Raw genomic sequence first — 20,875 nt, 5'->3', positions numbered from 1 at the left:
CAGAGTGTGCTTAATGTAAAGAGTGATTTATTGCTCTTAACTGAAAAACTTTTTGTAACTTTAATAAGAATCGATTTATATTTAATTCTTATAGTAGAAGACTATGCAGTGTTTTATTTTTACACTTTTACATTTATTTCTACATTAACTAAACCTACTGTAGCTTTATTTGTGTCTTCATTTGTATCGATCCTTATATTTTTATTTCTTCGTTCATATATTTTAAAAGAAAATTAAAAATAGCAAAAATAAGTACACTACCATTCTTTCAAATGTAGGGTTGGTAAGATGTTTTAATGTTTTTTATAATATAAGTATTTTATAACCGTAATTTATTCCTGTGATTTTCAGCATCATTACTCCAGTCTTCAGTGTCACATGATCCTTCAGAAATCATAATAATATGAGGATTTGATGCTCAAGAAACATTTATGAGCATTATCAATGTTGAAAACCGTTGTGCTTCATGTTTTTGTGGAAACTGTGATACTTTTTTTTCAGGATTCTTTGATGAACAGAAAGTTCAAAACAACAGCATTTCTTTACATACAAATATGTTAGATCATTGTGAACTTACTGGTCCCAAACTTTTGGACAGTAGTGTATATATCATTATTATGAAATACAATTCCTCCTGTCTTAAAATTACATCATATATCACCCAGCCGTTGAATGAAACATGAGAAAAACAACCAAAACTTTGAAAAAAAGTTCATTTAGAATCAAAGAGATTAAAAGCCCTCCAAACAGAAGCTCATCTCTCTCACAAAGCCCACGGAGTCCAGCGTGTTCAGCTGCGTTTCATTCGGAGCGTGTTGAGTTTGATGTCAGTCTCTGACGGGAAGGTGAGCGGATGAGGTGACTGCAGCCTCCGCTTTTTTCTCTGCGGCCTTTAAGTAGAAACATCAGACTGAATGCGGCAGCCTTTGAAGGGTGCTGCTCTCAGAGCCTCCTACACTGAGTGTGTTTGTTTGTTTAGGAACGTGTGTGCGCGCACAAAATCAAAGCGCGCGCCTTTGAAGGCTATTTTCCATGAGGTACAACAATTACACTTCCTCCTACTCCAGTCATTAATGTTGTCAGCTTCTGGGGGAAACGTGTTTGCACTTAACACAGCGCTGCAGCGGCGTGCAATAGGCTAAAATGATTCTTTAAGTCTATCTATTACCTCTTGAAATGCCAGGCAGGCCGTTCTTTGAATTCATCTTTAATGTGGTCACCTGTCGGTCGCATTCACAAACACACCGAATGCCACAATTCAAGCGCAGCGAATGCGATGAACCGCTGAATCTTACTGAACCTGATGAGGTTCCTAGATCTCAATCCAATCGAGCATCTGTGGGATGTGCTGAACAAACAAGTCTGATTCATGGAGGCCCCACCTCACAACTTACAGGACAAAAAGGATCTCCTTTTAACATCTTGGTGCCAGATACCACAGCACACCTTCAGGAGTCTAGTGGAGTCCATGCCTCGACGGGTCAGAGCTGTTTTAACAGCAAAAGGGAGACCAATATATATAGATTAGGGACAGGTATATCTGTAATCATCTGTACTACATTAAAAGACGTGCAGAAAATAAAACTCAAATAACTGCACATAACTGTAGATCTGTGATATTCTTAGATAAATAAACTGCAGAAACTGTTTATAGACTTTGTGATGAGAATTTAATTTAAAACTAATCATGTTACAGATATCACTGAAAAAGCAAAGCAGAATATAAAGTTCTGCTCATGTACATCTAGTTCATATGTTACTAAGTACCTCAAACAAAATGGAGCATCTTACGATGCCACTCACATGGTAAGCCAAATAATTAGTTTTTCCTCAGATGTGATCAGTGGATCAACCTGGTACATTGTAAATAAATATGAATATAAAGTGTCAGAGATATGCACTACACTACACAAGTGTAGTGAATATAAAGTTCATTTTCAAAACCCTTAACAACACTTTAAAACCAGTTTAAAAAAATACCACAGATTTAAAATAATCTTTAAATCATGATTTAAGATTTGGAAAAGTTCTATCCACCCTTTCCCGACGCCCCATGATGCGTTGCGTGAATATTGTTTGCACATGATGGATTTGAATAATGGCTGTTACAAAACAAAGGATTCATAACAAAACAATAATGAGGATTACGTCTCAGACATTCAAACATGTTAAACGATCGTCGAGTGAGCACACTGTAGCATTAATTGAGCTGTTCTCCTCGCCAGACATTAGACAAAAGACTGCAAACGTGTCTTCAGGCCAACAAACTTATTTGATAAAAACAATCTAAAAAAACAATGCAGACATGGTCTTAGAAAATGTTTCATAAAATTAATAGTTTTGGACATCAGATTTTAAATAAAGCATGACCACACTTGTGCCTTCAATTTAGTTGTAGTTATAAGTCGTTATACTACATTTACATAATATTTTTATACATTATATATATATATATATATATATATATATATATATATATATATATATATATATATATATATATATATATATATATATATATATTGTTAATGTTTCAGCCTATATATCTCTATATTAATAACTGAGAGTAATTCTGAGTATTCAGCTTTAAACTCTCAAGTGTTGGCTTCCTAAATATATATTGGTTATGTGTATATTCAGAATATTGTACGAGCAGCTGTCTTTATACTATGAGTATGTCTAAATGCCAGGTAACAGGTAAGGAGTTAACAGAAAACACAGATTTTTTTTTTGTGTGTGTGTGTGTGTGTGTGTGTGTGTGTGTGTGTGTGTGTGTGTGTGTGTGTGTGTGTGTGTGTGTGTGTGTGTGTGTGTGTGTGTGTGTGTGTGTGTGTGTGTGTGTGCAGATTTATTAAAAAAGAAAACTTGAAATCACAGGATCCTAAGTATTCAGACCCTTTGCTCAGTATTTAGTAGAAGCACCCTTTTGATCTAATACAGCCATGAGTCTTTTTGGGAAAGATGCAGCAATGATCTATGAACAATTTTGGGGATCCTTTGCCATTCCTCCTTGCAGATCCTCTCCAGTTCTGTCGGATGGTAAATGCTGGTTGACAGCCATTTTCAGGTCTCTCCAGATATGCTCAATTGGGTTTAAGTTAAGGCTCTGGCTGGGCCATTCAAGAACAGTCACGGAGTTGTTGTGAAGCCACTCCTTCATTATTTTAGCGGTGTGCTTAGGGTCATCGTCTTGTTGGAAGGTGAACCTTCGGCCCAGTCTGAGGTCTTGAGCACTCTGGAGAAGGTTTTCGTCCAGGATATCCCTGTACTTGGCTGCATTCATCTTTCCCTCGATTGCAACCAGTCGTCCTGTCCCTGCAGCTGAAAAACACCCCCACAGCATGATGCTGCCACCACCATGCTTCACTGTTGGGACTGTATTGGACAGGAGATGTTTTTCTCCACACATACCGCTTAGAATTAAGGCCAAAAAGTTCTTATCAGACCAGAGAATCTTATTTCTCACCATCTTGAAGTCCTTCAGGTGTTTTTTAGCACACTTTCATCTGTCTTGCACTGAGGAGAGGCTTCCGTCGGGCCACTCTTCCATAAAGCCCCGACAGGTGGAGGGCTGCAGTGATGGTTGACATTCTACAACTTTCTCCCTTCTTCCGACTGCATCTCTTGAGCTTAGCCACAGTGATCTTTGGGTTCTTCTTTACCTCTCTCACCAAAGCTCTTATCCCCGATAGCTCAGTTTGCCCTGACGGCCAGCTCTAGCAAGTGTTCTGGTCATCCCAAACGTCTTCTATTTAGGATTATGGAGGCCACTGTGCTCTTAGGAACCTTAAGTGCAGCAGTATTTTTTGTAACCTTGGCCAGATCTTTGCCTTGCCACATTTTTGCCTCTGAACTCTTCAGGCAGTTCCTTTGACCTCATGATTCTCATTTGCGCTGACATGCACTGTGAGCTGTAAGGTCTTATATAGACAGGTGTGTGGCTTTCCTAATCAAGTCCAATCCATATAATCAAACACAGCTGGACTCAAATGAAGGTGTAGAACCATCTCAAGGATCATCAGAAGAAATGGACAGCACCTGAGTTAAATATATGAGTGCCACAGCAAAGGGTCTGAATACTTAGGACCATGTGATATTTCAGTTTTTCTTTTTTAATAAATCTGCAAAAATGTGGAAAATTTAGTTTATATGCCAATATGGGGTGCTGTGTGTACATTAATGAGAGAAAATAAGAACTTCAATGATTTTAGCAAATGGCTGCAATATAACGAAGACTGAAAAATTTAAGTGGGTCTGAATACATTCCACACACACTGTACGTACCCACTGTCGGACAAAATTTCAAACCAGAATGCACTGCTTGAAGTCAGCTGCCAATCGGTCTGCGCATCGCTGCATCAAGTCGAATAAGCCTATTGTAAACTTGGCATTGAAAAAGGTCACACAAAACATTTACCTTTTTTTTCTCTTAGTAAAAGCATTGATTTTATCTCGCATCCAATGATTTTTTCTTGGCAGAGTGTGCAGACTCTTTTGAAGTGCTCTTCTATCTGAAATGTTTTGTCTACGCCCCTCATTTGGACTCATTTGGACTCATTTGGAGGCGCGGTCAGTTCCTCACTATTCACTCTTGATGGAAATAAATGTTATGTTATTTCCATCAAGAAGTGCACCAATTTTTGGTCAAGATCGTGTGCCATAATGTGTCCTACATGGTTGATTAAGAAATGAAAAGCTACACTGCATCAATTCGGGTTAGAAGAACTTTACCAAACATATAACATGCTAGAAACATAATAATCACTGCAATAATTATACTGCAACCATAGACTCTTGAAGGTTTGCCTATTTAAATCCAGGCAGTATATGTCTGTATTATGTAACATTTTGAGAGATAATAAATTGTATTTACCTGCTTTGCCAGTAAACACTACTAATAGGGATTAGAAGTGAAAAGGGAAGACAATTACATTTTAAAGCATCCGTGTGAAAACAAACCTGGAAAGAGACGTGCGGATTTGGAGAGAAAAAGGAGAGATTGCATTCCAGTAAATTATTCATGGGATATATCCTAAATTAAATCAAGACAACAAGTGAGCATTATATGTTGTCTTTTTTCATATTGTTACAGTGGAATGAGAAGAAAAAAGAAAAGAATTAGGAGGAAAAGAACGCAGCGGCTGTAAAGAGCTCTTGCCACAGACAATCTTGGGATACCACGTCACATTAAAAATGCCAAGCATTACATTATTCTTCTGCTGTCTGAAAATGAAACATGAAGGAAAAGTGACAGCTGACTCAGTCAAACTGACGGATAAGGATTATTTGTAGCACACCCTTATCATTTGAAATTATTCATTTCAGTCTTTTTGAGTGGAAGTTCCCCAAACTGAATGTGCCACCACAATTTAAAAAGCAGAAAAAGCAGAACACGCTGGCAACCACATATCAGCTGGTTAGGAACCAATCAGAACTCCCTAACAGCCACATAGCAACACCCTGGCAACCATCAACAACTGCCTCACCCTATCGTGGCGAGTTTTACAAAACTGATAATCATAAAATATCGCACAATGGTGCAAATGATGAAGCAGTACCGTCTCTTTAGCTGTGAATAATGATTAAAGGTGTTTCATTACCATCTCTGCGGTTGAGTTTGGCGTAGCCCGGCCCATGACTGCTCGACAGCTCTGATGAACTCGTGAAGGCCGACTGAGGCAAACCGGACACCAGCGGAGAATCACAGCTCTCTACAGACACAAAACACAGAGTTTACATACACTGGGCAAAAGTTTAGGGTCAGTACGATTTATTTATTTTATTGGAAAGAAATTCATACTTTTATTCAGCTAGAACACATTAAATTGATCAAAAGTGACATTAAAGACATTTATAATGTTTAAAAGATATCCATTTCAAATAAATACTGTTCTATTGAACTTTCTATTCATCAAATAATCCAGCAATTTCCACAAAAACAGTGGGATTTTTTTCAAATTCACCAGTGACACTGAAAATTCAGCTTTGATCACAGGAATAAATTACATTTTACTATACATTACAACAGAAAATTTACATTATTTACTTTATTTACTATATTATTAATATTACTGTGTAATATTTGTAATACATTAAATTGTAAAATTTCACATTATTTTTTACTGCTTTTAATCAAATAAATGGATAATGATGACATTAAAACATATTTTATCAACTTTTGATTTAAAAGTACTTTGTAAACATTGCTATATATTCTTTTTAACCTCAGCATTGCATACAGTACAGCACAAATCAACTTTTCAACACAAAGTTTTCATTTTCCAGCTGCTTTGAAAGTTATTCAGTTTTACTGAATTTTACTGAAAAAAATCATTATATAATAAATGTAGTTATCCAAGTTATGCAACAAAAAAAAGGAAGAAGATGAAAAGTAAAATGACTTTTACATGATAAAGTTATACTTTATCTGTATATACTTGATGCTTAAACCCATATGTTTAAAAGTAAACATTAACCAACCCATTTATTTCCATAATGTAACATTAATCTGAGTAAAACGTCCTATTATACAAGAAAAAAAATAGAAGGCAGTACTTTTTTAATTGATGGTAAGAACAGTCTCAATGTAACAGTAAAATGGGACTGATGACGTCAGCTGAAAGGAAAAGAAAGTTGTTTCAGAGATTTTGATGAAGACTAAGGGCCTAGGAGTTTCACTTTCAGATGCAAAACATGTATTGGAGGAGAACTTTTAAATGAATCATGCAAGCGATTTACTAAGGTTTGTGCTAGTTGTTCTGGCATTTGCACCATTATTTAACACCCAAAAAAGTCTTAAACCTGCCTGTTAATGAGTTTGTAGATTAACGTCGGTGGATGTCGGTGTGTACTGACGTCTTTCGGTTGAAACAACACTCCTTCTGAAGCTCATTCATGTTTATTTGATACTATAAATTAACTAAAAGGAAGAGATGATCGGTTCTCGAGCAGCTTTAGCTGAGGCGACCTGTCACCACGCATTAAAGAGCCACAAAACAGTATTTATTGTTTACATTTCTTTAAACGATTACAAATTTTAATCGTCGAGTTGACACTTTGTTTCAAAATAAAAGTAACCTGCTCTGTCCTGTCTGTCAGTGCACCGTTAGTATCCTCTTTGTGATTCCGCTCAACAGCTCTCAATGCATCACATAAAATGTCAGTACCGTAATTTGATATCACGGTCGGTACTTTTGACAACATAGTGTGTGTGTGGTGTAAAAGCGCGGCTTGTCGGACATAGCAACAGTAACTAAAGTCTTTGTGAACGATCAATAGCACTCTCACGCTAATTTGCTCTGTTTATTAAATCTGGCCATATGAAGACAAATGTTATTTTCAGTGCCGCCAAACGATTAATTGCGATTAATTGAATTTAAATAAAAGTTTGTGTTGTGTAATATAGTATGTGTGTGTACGGCGTATACTTATTATGTATTAAATATGTGAATATGTAAATACATGTATGTGTGTGTATTCAAATATACATCACCACAATTGTTCATCCCCTCACATTAGTGCTCTGAAATTGGAGCACTTGAAGATGTTTTTCAAAGCCCATCCAGCTTTACGGTTACTATTCAAGTTCATAAGAAATTGAAGACTGTTTAAAATGCTTTTACCTACAGAAAAAAAGCCCTTTCCCCAAAGCTGACCCATTTTTCTCCATATGAAACACTCATTCAGGCAACCTGATTTATATAAAACCAAGCATTTTTATAGTGCATTATAATTTATATATGTGTGAGCGCCATTTCTTTACAAATTTAAAGAGAAAGCGGTGTATGTGTTTGTGAATATTGTACATTACTCCTCTAGTTTTATGTTACAAACCGCACATAACCATAGCCTTGTTTGCATTCCCACAGGAATGCAATAACACTCCCTATTACTTTTATGGTAATAGTTATTCCCAGAGTGTGTATTGAATAATATATACGTCGTGACATAATTGTCCCTGTCCTGGCTCGTATAATCAGCTCCTGAAGCTCTATATAGTGTGTTAGTCTAGTGTGTAAAGCACAGGAACAGTCAATAGGACAGAGTTGATGCCCGAGCTGAATTGCTGCAATCATTTTCTCTCTAATACATCATTCTGAGACTGTCATACTGTAGAAAAAAAGCATTTTATTTCCATATCTGAGCAGGCCATACGTTTTCACAAACAGTGAAAGCTCTGGGCCCTGTGATGGCTTGTCGCAGTTGTGATTTTGTCATTTTTCCTAAAACACGTCCTTCTGGCCCACAAGCGGTTCTATTCTTTTCTGTGTATTCAGTAAGTCAAAGAGAATTGGAGACAACCGCTGATCAATACAGTGGCCCTGCCGCCCATCCTGCGGCCGCTGGCGGTGGAGAAGATTCTGTCGCAGTATGGAGGCTTTCGGTTCAGTCACGCTCAAATCAAAATGCGAAGGGAGGTAGTAACGGTCGACTAGCTGACTTCAAACAAACCTGGTCTACAGAAAGCCGCTCACATTGCCTTAACACTTGAAAGAAGATCACTAATGATTTGACAATATCGCATATGTTTTTAAATAAAAAAATAAAAAAATTGAGCCGCTAATGAGCATATTATTATGATTTCTGAAGGATCATGTGACACGGAAGACTGCAGTAATGATGCTGAAAATTCAGCTTTGATCACAGAAATAAAATACACTTTACTATATAGTCACGCAGAAAAAACTTATTTTAAATTGTAATAATATTTCACAATATTGCTGTTTTACTGTATTTTTGATCAAATAAATGCAGCCTTTTTCCTGAGTGTCTTCTTTGACATAAAAGCCCAATAACTGTTTTTTTTTAACCACAATATTGCACAACAGTTTTTCATATTTCCAGATGTTATCTAAGTATATTTGATGCCAAAACAGGGGAAAAGAAGATTAAAAAAGAGGAAATAGAAGTATTAATGAAGTGTAAAAACTAGGGATGCACTGATACGATATGGATTTTAACGAACAATGATTGGCCAATACCAAATTTTGCCACTTGCTCTCTTTTGTCATTGAAATAGTTAGTGTTTTGATCAAGCTTTAAATCAGCAAAGTTAAAAAAAAAATGCATTAAGTTACTAGCAAGTTTAATTCTGCATCATCAAATAATTTCTAATGAACGTGGGTTGGATCCATTTAACATTCAGCAGGCCAACATTCAACAGAACAAAGATACAAACAGTGCTTTTGGGGTAGGTTAAACAGTTTTCAGGAACAGAAATGGCGTAAAAACTGTATACACTGTATATTCTTCACTGTAGAAGTTAAATACATATACACTATTGCCAAAAGTATTGGGACACCCCTCCAAATCATTGAATTCAGATGTTCCAGTCACTTCCATGACCACAGGTGTATACATTTTTTTACACACATTAGTGAAGGAATGGGCCGCTCTCAATGAGCTCAGTGAACTCAAGCGTGGTACCGTGATAGGTTGACACCTGTGCAATTTCCTCACTACTAAATAATCTAGGATCAGTTGTTAGTGGGATTATAACAAAGTGGAAGCAATTAAAATAACAGTAACTCACAAGCCACAAAGTGGTAGGCCATGAAAAATCACAAAGCGGGGTCAGCACATGTTGAGGATCACAGTGCATAGAAGTTACCAACTTTCTGCAAAGTCAGCTGACCTCTAAACTGCATGTGTCCTTCAGATGAGCTCAAAAAACAGTGTGTAGCAGCTCATCCAAGCCTTACATCACCAAGTGCAATGCAAAGCGTGGGATAAAGTGGAGTAAAGCAGCCACCACTGGACTCTAGAGCAGAGGAGACGTGTTCTCTGGAGTGACCAATCACGCTTCTCTGTCTGGCAATTTGATGGAAGAGTATTTGCCTCGCTTCTAGAAGAATGGTCAAAAAACCCCAAAAACACACTCCTAAACCTTGTGAAAAGCCTTTCCAGAAGAGTTGAAGGATTACAGCTGCAAAGCGTGGGCCAACTCCTTATTAAACCCTATGGGTTAAGAATGGGAGGTCATTAAAGGGGGGGTGAAACACTCAGTTTCGGTCAATCTCATGTCAATCTTGAGTACCTATAAAGTAGTATTGCATCCTTCATATCTCCGAAAAGTCTTTAGTTTTATTATATTTATAAAAGAAATATAGGCTGTACCGAGTCTTTCCACAAAAAAAAACAAGCGCCTGGAGGCGTATCGAGTGGGCGGAGCTAAAGAATGACGAGTGCACACAAATCGGTGACGTCCTCAAGCGTGGAGAAGAAAACGCTACCCTAAATAAACCATAGCTATCAATCAGATTCAGCTAATACAGATATGATCCAGAATCAGATCCGGAGGATGAAATAAATTGAACAGGAGAAACAGCAGCATCAGGACGTCCGTCTCTGTGGTATGGACTGTATTTTGTGGCCTGTCAACATTTGTGTGTCTTTACTCGCAGTTTATGAGGACATGATTCAGTTTATGGACTATTGTATGCGACTAAACCTTAGAAGTAGCAAGCAAAACGGTTTTGCACGTCAGACTAGTGTAACGTTATACAGAGAACAGCAATGGAGTAACCGTTAGCGCATTTGAATGACGAAGCACGCTTTGTGAGAACGCTTGGTTTATGTTTGGGTGGTTTTACAATAAACAAACTGACACCTATAGTGGTCAGCTAAACAAATGTATTTAAACACACACCATAGATCGCATGCTCCATTGATAAATGAACTAACGTTATACACGATTGTGTTGTTTACTGATGTTTACTTACGCGACAACATAGACATTCGAAGCAGTTTTACTCACCGCCTGTTTCCAAAGCATGACCATGAACCTTTATCGTTAGGACCGCTCCGTCAAAACACACTTCTTTGGTAACTGTTGATTTCGTGAAGTCCTGTGACAGCAGTGACTGTGGAGATGCACTTTTGCAACACGATTAAAGCGTGATGTTGTGAAGCTTCCCGTCATTTCTGCGTTGAAATCGGTTCAAATGCAGCGCTGCATTCCCGGAATGCTATGTGGCCGCGTTAAAGTCGTTTGACATCACCCATAGGAATAAAGTGGAGCGCGGCGCGTCATAAGTGTTCATGGACGACTGGATCTGCAGCTGAGAGCAGTGTTTATGGGCGTGCATTTCCTCTCTCGCTCTAGTCACGCGCGCGCACCCTACCGGGAGAAGAACCCGTACGGCCCATACAAGGACCTTCCGCTCTATCGACGTCAAGCCGACCGATACTCAAAAAAAACTCTCTGAAACTTGTGAGAAACCGGAAGGAGTATTTTTGACACAGAAATACTCCATCAAACGTCCAACATTAGTTTTTGAAACTTTGTCTATGTTTAGGATGGGAATCCAAGTCTTTAGTGTAAAATCTCAGTATGCATGAAACGGCATTTCACCCCCCCTTTAAAGTTCATGTGCATGTAAAGGTCCCAAAACGTTTGGCAATATGTATAATGGCCATCAGTCACCTGCTAAGATATTGACATCGGCCATCAAAAAAAACAATATCAGTCGATTACTATACTGAGCTGCGATGGGCACCATCATAACCATGATGAGAAAAACAGGTATGCTTGTAGTATTTTGTCCTTTTTAGGGTCACATCTTGCGATATCATGTCCCGTTTTTGGTTTATACGTCTTTGCAGACCAAGACCCATCTTTCAGCAGTCTCAGTCTGCTTGTGTGGTGCTCACCAGGGTTCAGGCGGCAGCGTTCACACTTATTCAAATGAATCACACTAACAGAGCAATTACACCAGGGTTTGTTTTAATCCAACCAAACCTGCCAAGTGTGAACACATCCTACACAGAGAACAAGATTTTGCTGCTCTCACAGGTTGATACAGAGGAAAAAGAATCTCACACATGTCACTCTTTTAGACTTTCCCAAACTGTCTGCAATCAAAAGTCAGAAAACTCAATAGACTATGACAGATTTTTTAATGACGGAATTATGATGGACCTCTAGTGTGATTGGACTTTGACTCGTTTCTTCCAAGATTTAGACTTTGCAATCAAAAGTTAGACATCTCAATATGAACTCAATCATCTCTCATCAAATCACCTGAGCTGCTCTCCACATTCATCTTAGATCTAAATGCTCACTGCATGTTCATTTTCTCATTCTGCATGCTTCAATTTAGTTTTATCTCTCTGCTTTAGAAGAAACATCTGACATACCAACAATGAAAAACAAATCTGAGCAATGAACACCAATCGAACTGAAGGGGTCTTCAAATGAATAGACTTCTTCCTGAGAACCTCTTAAAGTTTATTATGGAGAAGGTAATGAACGAAGGATGCCAGCGAGCCATTTGATTGATAGGAACCCGTAACGTCCTGACAGATATGAAGGCCACGCTCATCTCCACTCTGGTTTTACTATTTCCTTCCCAGTTCCAGAAACACCAAGAAGTCTAAATGAGGCCAGGAGAGCAGAGCTAATGAGGCTAATTCATCATACACGTGGCCTGGGATGTGATAAAACCTTCTCGTAACATTTAATATCACTTTTACATATTCAGACTTATCTGAGGACGCAGTAATGCAGTGACAACCGAACGTTCCCCTCATTTCTCTCACAACAGCTGCTGAGGGACTATTAAACCATTTCACACAGTCAAAGAAGAGTTGACTTCAAGAGATGAAAACAACAAAAGATCGATCCATTTATGAAAACTGAAGTCAACATGAAATCAAAACACTGTAAGTTAGTCATTCTCAGCCACTTCCTGACCAATAAAGCATTTTCTTTCTCATTGAATATACGTTTTTATTCAGCAATGCATCTGATTATGCCATTAAAATGGGTGGCAAGCTGTTTCTTGCTGACATGTTTATGTTGTTGTTAAAATGTGAGCCAGGGGTTGTGAATGTGCATTTATAAAACAAGCAGATTGTGGATGTGTGAGCGCATCTGTTTTCACATTGGCCTTTTTTTTCCCTGCATGCGAGCCAATTCATTCATTGTTCTACACAATGATTAGCAATGTGTGTGTATACAGCTCACGGTCGTGCATTGATTAGGCGGGCTGGAGATGGCTTCGGCCAATAGCACGTGTTCAGAAAGGTTTCTGTGTCCAATAATTGGTCAAAGAGAACGAGTGATGAGCTCTTCAGAGACTTCCCTCAATGACTGCATCTCCATCTTTTCATATTGATTCTGACAAGCCACTTGATGCAATCAGCAGCACTCTAAATGCAAATAAAACAGGATTCTTACAGTTTCAACATTCATGTCATGCACATGAGGAGCAACTTGGGATGTTTTTTGTTATTTCGTTTTACGGTATTGAAGCGTTCACATGCATGCTGCACAGTTCTTCCTCCACTACAACATATTCATTAATATCAATATCAATATCAATATTAATTAATATTAATATTAATATTAACATCAATATTAATACTAATATTAATATTAATAATAATGCATAAAACAAATATTGTTATTTTACAAAATGAAAATGAATAAAAATAAATATAAATGATGAAATACTAATAATGTAAAAAAATTGACAGAATGTTAAAAATATAGAATAATGAAAATAACAACAAACAAACCAACACAAAAAATTATTTAAAAAAACAAGAAATTATTAAATGAAATAATAATGAACACAATAAATGTATAAATAAAACAAAAGGCATTTAAATTGTTTTTGATATTAATAATAAATAAATAAAAAAACATTAAATAAATAAAAATAATATTTAAAACAAATGAAACAAAAACATTAAAAAACAAATAAATGTAAGCAAATAAAAAGTAAAATCAGAAATCAGATGAATATAATAATAATAATAATAATAATAATAATAATAATAATAATAATAATAATAAAAATCTTAAATAATAAAAAACTAATATAAATATAGAATAAAGAAAATAAACAAATCAACAAATACATGTAAACAAATAATTTAAATAAAAACAACAGATGAATACATAAAATACTACTACTACTACTAATAATAATACATAAAAATATCACTATTAAAAACCAAATATAACAAAAGAGAAAAAAGAGAAAAATGTAAGCAAATAAAAATAGATGAATATAATAATAATAATAATAATAATAATAATAATAATAATAATAATAATAATAATAATAATAATAATAATATAAAAATTATATTTTAAAAAACAAGAGATGATTAAATGAAATAATAATGAACACAATAAATGTATAAATAAAACAAAAGACATTTAAATTGTTTTTGATATTAATAATAAATAAATAAAAAAACATTAAATAAATAAAAATAATATTTAAAACAAATGAAACAAAAAACATTAAAAAAACAAATAAATGTAAGGAAATAAAAAGTAAAATCAGAAATCAGATGAATAATAAAATAAATGTATAAATCATTAAAAACAATTAAAACAACAACAGATGAATATAATAATAATACTAAGTACAATATATAAAATAAACAAATATTAAGTACAAATAAAACACATGTTGGCACAATTCAAAAACGTCAAGAATCCTTCACTTCAAACGGCTTCCGGAAGAAAGAAACAAATTCAGTCGAGTGTGTCCCAATTTACACCACACGTGGCACTGAGTGATTACCATTACATTCGAGATGTTTATATGAGGCACTGAGGTAGGCCTACTTCACAAACACCATGGTATTACCACCACAGTGCCATGTCCAAAAAGTAATGCCACGGGCTGGTTTCTGGAGATACAGCGCATTATGGAGATCTCACAGAAAAACCCGGAGGTGTTAGACAGTAAGAGCCGCACTGAAGCACAGAGGAGCAGACACAGCATTAACTGCATGTCACTGCAGCTGTCTCATGCTCCTGTGAAGACTGAACTTGTTAAATGCGACGATACGTCCAAACCCCCGCGCGTCTGAAAGGTGCCAGGGCTCTGCGACTCAATGACTAATGCTGCGCTATCTGATGAGTGGCTACATCCAATCTGCGCTGATTATTAATTTAAATTTACATAGAAACTACTGAGCAAACTCCCCGAGCAACATACTGTCAGCACGTCAGCCCCTGCACATCTCCCTTTGATCCGAGCCTTTATCTCAGGTAAACACACCTGACAGACGGGCCACAATGCAGCCTTCAGCGGCGGAGAATTATTCTGTTTAACAATGCAAAACAATTAAAGAAAAATGTCATGATGACAGACTATCTTCTGAAAGACGGCTGAAGCACAATGCACGCAGAGACATCAGAAACACATCAGCAGCCATCAGATTAACTCAAAGCTACATTTTCTAACAAGGTGGGCACGCGCGTCAAGAAACATCCCTGCGACGGCTGGGCATGCATAATATATAAAGAGCGAGACAAACGCATCACGCATTTCATACGGAGCTTTGCTTGGAACAAAACACGCATAAAGAAATGCTTATATGAGAAATGCAATGTTTTCCTGCTCCTGTGACATCATTACGGCGAAATGTAAGAATCACAGAGACATTTTACAGCTTTCTCTCGCTTAATTCCCTGTGCTTTGCAGTGCGTATGCAACAAATAAATAATAATCACGGGGAATTGGTTTGTGACTCAATACGTCTAGGTGTGCGTTCGTCTCGCAGGGACCTCAGCGGACGTTTAACCCGTTTTGTCCTTCAGCTGGTGGAAATATTCCTGCCTGAATATATGGCCTGAAACTCTACACACAAATTCCTTTTTCTGCAGCATTCATAATTCAGAACTAGTTGAGATTATCATAAGCTCTCGAGTCGGGCCTGATCTGTGGGTGGTAGTTTGCGTCCTGGGTTTATACGGACGCCTGAGACGGCATGTCTTCTGAAAGCGTCTTGATCAAACGTGTGGCATTAAGTCATCCTCTTCTGCATCTGCTGCTCACTTGCGTCATCCTATTTTTAAACCAAACGGCTGCACAAAGGATCATTGGAGAGACATTCGTCAGACGGTCTGTGTGGCACTTCAGATTTAGAAAAGATCCTTTTCTTTTTGCTGTATAGGGGACAGCGGGGCTAGTTGTCACAAAGTCACTTGTCCGTAATTTTGATAGACATGGACGTAAAGATTCCATCATAATCGATTATTATCATAGACTGTCTAAAACAATGGGCCTTATTAGGGCTGCACAATATTTCATAATTATCGAAATATCGCAAAAGTGCATATCGCATATCAGAATATACATATCGCAAAAGAGCATATCGCAATATACATATCGCAAAAGTGCAAATCGCAATATACGTATCGCAAAAGTGCAAATCGCAATATACGTATCGCAAAAGAGCATATCGCAATATACATATCGCAAAAGAGCATATCGCAATATACATATCGCTAAAGAGCATATCGCAATATACATATCGCAAAAGTGCAAATCGCAATATACGTATCGCAAAAGTGCAAATCGCAATATACGTATCGCAAAAGAGCATATCGCAATATACATATCGCAAAAGAGCATATCGCAATATACATATCGCTAAAGAGCATATCGCAATATACATATCGCTAAAGAGCATATCGCAATATACATATCGCTAAAGACCATATCGCAATATACATATCGCAAAAGAGCATATCGCAATATACATATCGCAAAAGAGCATATCGCAATATACATATCGCAAAAGAGCATATCGCAATATACATATCGCTAAAGAGCATATCGCAATATACATATCGCTAAAGAGCATATCGCAATATACATATCGCAAAAGAGCATATCGCAATATACATATCGCAAAAGAGCATATCGCAATATACATATCGCAAAAGAGCATATCGCAATATACATATCGCAAAAGAGCATATCGCAATATACATATCGCTAAAGAGCATATCGCAATATACATATCGCAAAAGAGCATATCGCAATATACATATCGCTAAAGAGCATATCGCAATATACATATCGCTAAAGAGCATATCGCAATATACATATCGCTAAAGAGCATATCGCAATATACATATCGCAAAAGAGCATATCGCAATATACATATCGCAAAAGCATGCAATATCTGAATGATTTTAAAAGGCTACTTCAACATTGTGAAAAGTGTACGCTTTAGGTCGTCCACCCCTGGTTGCACTGCAAAAAAATGCTCATCTTACTTAGTCATTTTGTCTTATTTCTAGTCTAAATATCTAAAAAGTTCTTAAATCAAGATGCATTTACTAGATAAGTAAAATGACATAAGATATTTATCCTTGTTTTCTTAAAAATAAAATCAAAATGAAGTGAGTTTTTGCTCAAAAAACAGGCAAAATGATCTGCCAATGTGGTGAGAAAAATGATCTTCATTCAAACAGAAAACAAGATTATGTAGATTTGCTTTATTTTAAGAAAAAAATAAAGCAACTCTACAACGCATATAGAATATTGCGTTATTTAACAAGGTATTGCATATAACATTTTTCTTCAATATCGAACAGCCCTAGGCCTTATTGATGAAACCTTCATAAATATATGTGGAAATTAATTTGCATGTAAAATGGAGCTTAGCGAAAAATCTCCTCTGGATTCACAAACACTTTGGATACCAAGGATTCGGTCGTTAAGTGTGGATATATTAGTGAATTCCAAACATTTGGCTCATTCATAATTAGCATAATCCCCACCCATGAGTTTAAACTATGCAAATGATGTGTAAGGGAACGCTGTGGAATCTTCTGGACTCAGGTTTGGCTCCAGTATATTCAACCCGATCTCACAGCAGTTCGTACATATTTTACGAGGTTTGCTAAACCGCACGTATTTGACGAGTTTCCAAATTTGCATGAATTTGTACGAATGACCTACCTCAAACCCCGCCCCTAAACATACCCGTCACTGGGGTCTACACAAAACGTACAAATTCATACGAGTTAGGTCATACAAATTAGCCACCTCATAAAAAAACGTATAGCGTTGGTATATTCCATTAATGGCCATATAGCAATAAATGTTATTTGGTGTGTTCACCATAGACTGTAAAAAAATATGGACGTGGTGTCCGTGATGTCACCCATAGGATTCTGATAAGCCATTCTGAAGTGTAAAGTAGAGACGAGCTGGCCGTTGCCATCTTGCAGCGCAGCATCCCGTGTCCCTCCCGGATAATGCCAATAGAAAATGGGCAAAGAGGCGGGATGTAGGCGGAGCTTAGACAGACAGCTGCATTGAACAACAGACAGCAGATAAATGGCTTTCCACCTGTCACTCAAGTACTGACACTCTTAATTATGCCAAACTTTAAGGCTTTATATAATGTAAACGAATGAGTTCTAAAAAAAATTCACCCTCCTCACAGTTGTCATGAAGGGCAAAATTAGCCGTATAGACCAAAACCACAATTTGTACCTGGCTATAGACATGTTTTTTTCTGCTGTAACGTTGGGCATTTTAACATGGTGCTCAATGAGATTCTGCTCCCTTCTGGAGCCTGGCCCTAGTGGACATTCGAGGAATTACAGTTTAAGTAGCTTCCCTTTGAAACTGGGGGAGGTTTCCGCTTGGTGTTCACTAAAGCATTTTTAGCCACGTAAAATTCTGAAAACGGCCAGCTGGTGGCACTTGAGAGCGCTTTGCAAGCATGTTTTTCCAGCTGAGATAATTTGGTTGCTATGATACAGAATTTCCATGGCAGTAATGTTACTAGTATCTCATTTTGAAGAATATTACTGAATATAAAAATGCAGTAACCAGCAATATTAACTTCTCCATTGTTGTACTAGTAGGATGGTTGGTCGGTGTGGTATTTGTCCCGCCCCTCCTCCACTGTGATTGGACGTCTGGCTAAAAAGTGACAGTGACGAGCATTGGCGATTACCAACTTTCAAAAATTACCCAACAAGTTGAACAGTTAAAAAAAGGGGTAAATCAACTTGTAAAATATTATTATGGTACATAGAGCATCAAAATGAAATGTTATCAGTTTGCCTAAATTAGAACACAAACGTTCAAGTGTTTTATGCACCATTTACACGTACATTTCTTTCCTACAACTAACATTTTCAAAATATGAACATTTTCAAGAAGCTTACTTTTTTGTATTTGAACTTGTTTTAGTCTATATAGGGTAACACTTTAGTATGAGGAACACATATTCACTATTAACTACGACTTTTGCCTCAATAAACTCCTAATTTACTGCTTATTAATAGTTAGTAAGGTAGTTTTTTTAGTATTTAAGTTTAGGTATTGGGTAGGATTAAGGGATGTAGGATAAGGAATAAGGCATTAATATGTTCTTTATAAGTACTAATAAACAGACAATATCCTAGTAATATGCATGCTAATAAGCAACTAGTTAATAGTTAATAATGGAACCTTAAAATAAAGTGTTACCCTATATAGAAATAAAAAATATTCAGTGGATTAAAAAGTGCGACAACTAGCTCTAACGCCCCAGATTAATACATTCTTGATATTTGATTATTGCAACTTCTTTAGATCAATGTTTTGGAATGTTTAAAGCACCAGGATATAAAGTGTTTCTTTGTGACATCATGCTGCTTCAAAATAGAACACTTATTTAAAAAGTGTTGTTTCTAAAAGCTGCAGTGCAAGTGGAATATAAACCACACGCCGGTCTCCCACTTCTTCACGCTCAGGTTCTCCGGGGACGTCTGTTTCATCTCACGGTGTTTTATCTGCATACCAAGGAGCCACGACTCCTCAAATCAAGCCGTTTGATTCTTGCAGGGGTTTGTGAGATGATGCATGCTCAGTTTCTTAATGGACGGACACCCTCAGAGGGTAAATCACATTAAACATAAATTTTCTTGACATGCATGTTATAATTGCTTATTTTAACTACTAATGAGCGGCTGCCACGAAAGCCAGTGATATATGGCTCATCTGAGCGCGTTACATCAGCACAGTAAACACGAGTAAGACGCTCCGGCAGGGGGGAGGACTCGCCATTAAATTCAGCAAACTTTGGCGGATGTAAGCAAATAAACAACAACAACAACACACAAATGCATATGGGGCCGTGTATGCATTACACAGTGATGAATATTGCTGGATGCAATAATAAATATTGTGTGTTGCTTTAGGCAATGTTCTGCTGGGAAACCTTGGGTCCTCCATCCATGTGGATGTTACTTTGACACGTACCACCTACCTAAGCATTGTTGCAGACCGTCTACACCCTTTCATGGAAACGGTATTCCCTGGTGGCTGTGGCTCTTTCAGCAGGATAATGCGCTCTACCATTATTTTTGAGGAACACAACAACGAGCTTGAGGTGTCGACTTGGCCTCCAAATTCCCCAGACCTCAATCCAGTCGAGCATCTGTGGGGTGTGCTGAACAAACAATTCTGATCCATGGAGGCCTCACCTCCAGCTTCCAGGACTTAAAGGGTCTGCTGCTAACATGTTGGTGCCAGATACCACAGCAAACCTTCAGGGGTCTAGTGGAGTGCCTCGACGGGTCAGAGCTGTTTTAGCAGCAAAAGGGGGACCAACGCAATATTGGTTCATAATGTTGTGTCTGATCAGTATACTGTATATAAGTATTATTTATTTATATTTACATAAAAATAGTAATACAATTACAATTTTATGAATCTATTTAAATAAAAAAAAATATTATTATTATTTAATTATAAGAAACAAATCAACAAACAAATGTTTTTGGCTAGATTAAATAATCCGGTTTGTAAAATGGATCACAATCAAGTCATCAGGGGACAAGTCAAGTGCATTGTGGGATATATTATTGCACGTAATGTGGACTGGCTGTATGCTTCACATTTTGGCAAATCTAGAGTTTTCTTCAGAAAATCTGCATACTAGGCACACATTCACCTCAGGACTAATACACATATCTAGTATGCTATTCCGAACACAAAGTGCATTTCCAAAGTGTGTGTATAAATTAACAGAGGCCGAGCGAAAACAACCATTAAAACTTCGTCTTTCAACCACAGACAGATAAACAATTTACAAAGTGCTTATTTGCAGG

The 20,875-nt window shown here is 37.0% G+C and overlaps 1 protein-coding gene across 2 annotated transcripts in view; it reads right to left on the bottom strand.

The window, feature by feature from the left end:
- cntnap3 (contactin associated protein family member 3) overlaps positions 1 to 20,875 on the bottom strand; it is a 183,274-nt gene that overhangs the window by 138,523 nt on the left and 23,876 nt on the right. For both annotated transcript variants that reach the window (XM_067433994.1, XM_067433993.1), the window contains exon 2: positions 5,601 to 5,711. In XM_067433994.1, the coding sequence (XP_067290095.1) occupies positions 5,601 to 5,711 (111 nt within the window). The remainder of the gene's footprint in view (positions 1 to 5,600; positions 5,712 to 20,875) is intronic.

This window comes from Pseudorasbora parva, chromosome 23 (assembly GCF_024679245.1).
Source record: "Pseudorasbora parva isolate DD20220531a chromosome 23, ASM2467924v1, whole genome shotgun sequence".
Classification (NCBI taxonomy): domain Eukaryota; kingdom Metazoa; phylum Chordata; class Actinopteri; order Cypriniformes; family Gobionidae; genus Pseudorasbora; species Pseudorasbora parva.
This window is presented reverse-complemented; position numbering and strand designations above follow the sequence as displayed.